This window comes from Mytilus trossulus, chromosome 7, assembly GCF_036588685.1.
Source record: "Mytilus trossulus isolate FHL-02 chromosome 7, PNRI_Mtr1.1.1.hap1, whole genome shotgun sequence".
NCBI lineage: Eukaryota > Metazoa > Mollusca > Bivalvia > Mytilida > Mytilidae > Mytilus > Mytilus trossulus.
The window spans coordinates 23,115,467-23,118,899 of record NC_086379.1 but is presented as its reverse complement, the minus strand read 5'-3'; the positions used below and the strand labels follow the sequence as shown (position 1 = coordinate 23,118,899).

General features: G+C 31.2%; 1 protein-coding gene across 1 annotated transcript; it reads right to left on the bottom strand.

Annotated features, from left to right (window-relative positions):
- Positions 1–304: 304 nt before the first annotated feature.
- Positions 305–2,061, bottom strand: LOC134726268 (uncharacterized). Its single transcript, XM_063590668.1, has 3 exons — positions 1,983–2,061; positions 1,325–1,461; positions 305–544 (listed from the first exon to the last, which is right to left on the bottom strand). Exons 1-3 carry the CDS (start codon positions 2,014–2,016, stop codon positions 305–307), a joined length of 411 nt encoding a protein of 136 aa, XP_063446738.1. The 5' UTR covers positions 2,017–2,061.
- Between the last annotated feature and the right edge of the window lie 1,372 nt (positions 2,062–3,433).

Genomic DNA, 3,433 nt, shown 5'->3' with positions numbered 1-3,433 from the left:
CAGTTTAAGATTACCTTAGCCGTATTTGGCACAACTTTTTGTAATTTTGGATCCTCAATGCTCTTCAACTTTGTACTTGTTTGGCTTTATAACTATTTTGATATGAGCGTCACTGATGAGTCTTATGTAGACGAAACGCGCGTCTTGCGTACTTTTTAAATTATAATCCTGGCACTTTTGATAACTATATTCATTGCATAAATAAATACATATAATTGAATGGAAATGGGGAATGAGTCAAAGAGACAACAACCCGATGACTTGGGAGAGGCACAATATAACAGGAAGCGGGACACAGTTTTTTTTATAGACATACCCTTTCATCCCCTTTACTAGAAAATTTCTGGATTGTCACATGGAATATATGTTGGCAATCTAGACGGCCGGGTCCGGTAATGGCTACATCAGAGAATGTGATAACTGATGGGTATTTTTCTTTGCATTCGTCTTGTATAGAATCACCTGCTTTGTCTAGTAATAGTTTTGATGTCCTGGCTTTATTCAGTTCCAGACTTGGTACAGATCCAGTCACAATTACATCAGTCTACATGCAATATATCATCATAAACCATAAATTTATAGATAATTATAGATTATCGTTGATCATCTCAACAAGATTGATTTTCTCGCTTGAGCCTGGACGGCGAAAGTGAGAAATGCATAAATCGAGTTGAGATGACCAATGATAATCTGTTTATCGCTATATTTTACCTATGACGACCTTGTCAATTTCATGTCAACTTCATTAGCAACGCCAATTGCCTCCTTAGTTTCTAGCGATAATTTTCCATCTTTTAAGCGAGATGATCAAAAAAGATCAAAGGCAAAATAGCGATAACAAAGAAATTTCAATTGTTTTAATATCAACAACAGTTGTTAAAGACGTGGAATACAGAGTTAAGGAATAACGTTAAAAAAATAAACAAATTAAAAACATTGTTTCCGGTTAATCATTTGCCGATTGTGCATATCAAAATTAACTTAAGGTACGAAAAAAAGACTTATTCATGATAATTCTTAAATAATTGTAAACCAGTGCATAAACACGTTTCAGATTCACGAAAAGATAGGACTTGTTCCTCTAAAATATTGCGTGGTATAAGCAACACATAACGAAAATCTTAAGAGCGTAACTTTTTGACACAGTTTTTAATGGTTTTGCTGAAGACCTCACAGCAGCTGCGAAGATGGTGGACAATAATGAAAGCATATTTTCTTGTTTTAATTTGTGGTCTTAAAATAATAAACTACAACAAACCTCCTAGAATAAATAGGTCAAATATTAATTTATCATTTAAAAATGAAATAAGATGAGTTTACTTACAATTTGATCAATAATGGAACCTTTTACCACGCTTATGGAAAATTTTCCAATCTGTAAAAATCTTTTTCTTCGTTGAGTCCGTCTAATCCTAGTATGTTTCTTCTGTGGTGTTTCTGCTGTTTTCTTATTTTCTTTTGCTGTTAATTGAACAAATAAGATTGACTACTTAATTTAATAACATACGAATTATATTGTAAAATAAGATACTAAATTTACGATTATTTCATGAACTACATTGTACATTATATAAGATCAGAAGACCCAAAAAGTATTAGCGAAATTAATCAAAAGTCATCTTGCCTGAGGGACATTAGTTTCATAAAAATTTTGATATTCATTACTCGGAAAATAAGGACCTAAAATAAATAACATCATTTTCGAAAATTTAACTTTGACTTTTGAATAAACAAATATTGTTTCGAGCACGGTTTTATATATATGAGTAAACTTTACTCTGATATAACCTCAAACTAACTTTGGTATCTTGCACTATTTTACAAACGTACATGTACTACCATACATGGTGTCGATACAGCTAGAGATATGTTTAATTCTTTAAGTTACCAAATGTATGATCATTGCTTAAAAACAAAAATAACTAAAGCTCAATTCATTCTATGGTCAAATAGAATTAAGATTATTGAATATTAAAAAATACCTGATTCATCTTCACTACTACTGCTGTTCCCCATCTTTCTATAAAATCAAACCTCAGAGTGACTGGCTTTAGAAAACATACACTTGAAAACTTTTGTTAAAATTACTCGGTTTTAAACTACATAGTTTATAAAAATGCTCAATGTAAAGTTTGTGCAAGTTAATATAGTTCTAAACGCGCTAATCGTAAATTTAATGGACGACGTTTGAAAAGAAATAATATACAGCTTGGAACCTTATTTGATTCATATATTGTAAAAAAAATTGTATTGTGCAATATTTAGTTGTCTAATCAACTTCATTTAATACCAAATTATATATTTAATATTGTATGTCTTATACGTCTTTTAATTTATTGGTTGAATACTAAATGTCTTTATTTTGTGTTTGGCCTCTGTATTGCGTTTGTTGAGTTACCTCTAAAAACAGTACTTGGATTAGTACGCGTCTTGTTTTCGTGCACTTCCTTAGTCCCTATCGAGCATGTAAGATCAATATTTGCAGTCTATATAAAAAAGAAGATATGGTATGATTGCCAATGCTAGTTCTGTGTTATTCTTAAATTCTTATTTATGTTTTTTAATGACAGGCATAATAAATTTGTCAAAGATAATTGTAAAATTAGACTTTGAATACACAAATAGAAGGAAATTTAATAATTGGTGGCAAATGTCCCGGTGAGCGGAAATATTTCATCAATATTGAAGAAGAGTTAAAGTAAACAATACATATAATAGAAACTGGGACAGATTAGGTGAATATTATCGGTAACAATTACTGCTCACTATGTACTTGTTAAAGAAACTGAATTTGTGGGGTCACCAAAGGTTCTCAACACCTAAGTAAAGCAATTCGAAAAACGAATCCGGAATAATACGATGTGTTGATTTATATCAATAACATAAATCAAAACATAAAGGTTATTCCTGAATAATTTTTCGAATTATTTTATTATTAAAGGGGTTAAGAACCTTTGGTGACCCCACAGTTTAAATTCTATAATAAGTAAGAAGTGAGCAATGGTCGTTACAGACAAACGTTCACCTAATCTGTCCCAGTCAATGGGATAATTTAGGTCGTCAATCAATGGCCAGGACCACACTGTTTTGAATATGATTCTAAGTAGCTTCGAAAAGTCGAAATGAATATGTATTTCGGTTGTCATTAGAAATTAATGATATGTTGGATAGATACAGAGATTCTGCTGAACGTGGTCGTGTATTAATACAAAAAGTCATCCCACACAGGCGAAATGTCGTCCCTCTTAAATACTTCAAAGAGTTTAACATCCGGAAGGGAAAAGTCTCATTAATTTTTAAATGTTCACTGCTTTAGAGATATGTTTTAAACAAGATAATATATTTCAGTATAAGAGAAAAGAAATCTGGAACATTGCTTTAATTGGTTGTCAATACTAAAAAAAACAAATATTTGGCCACTTCCTCGATGTTT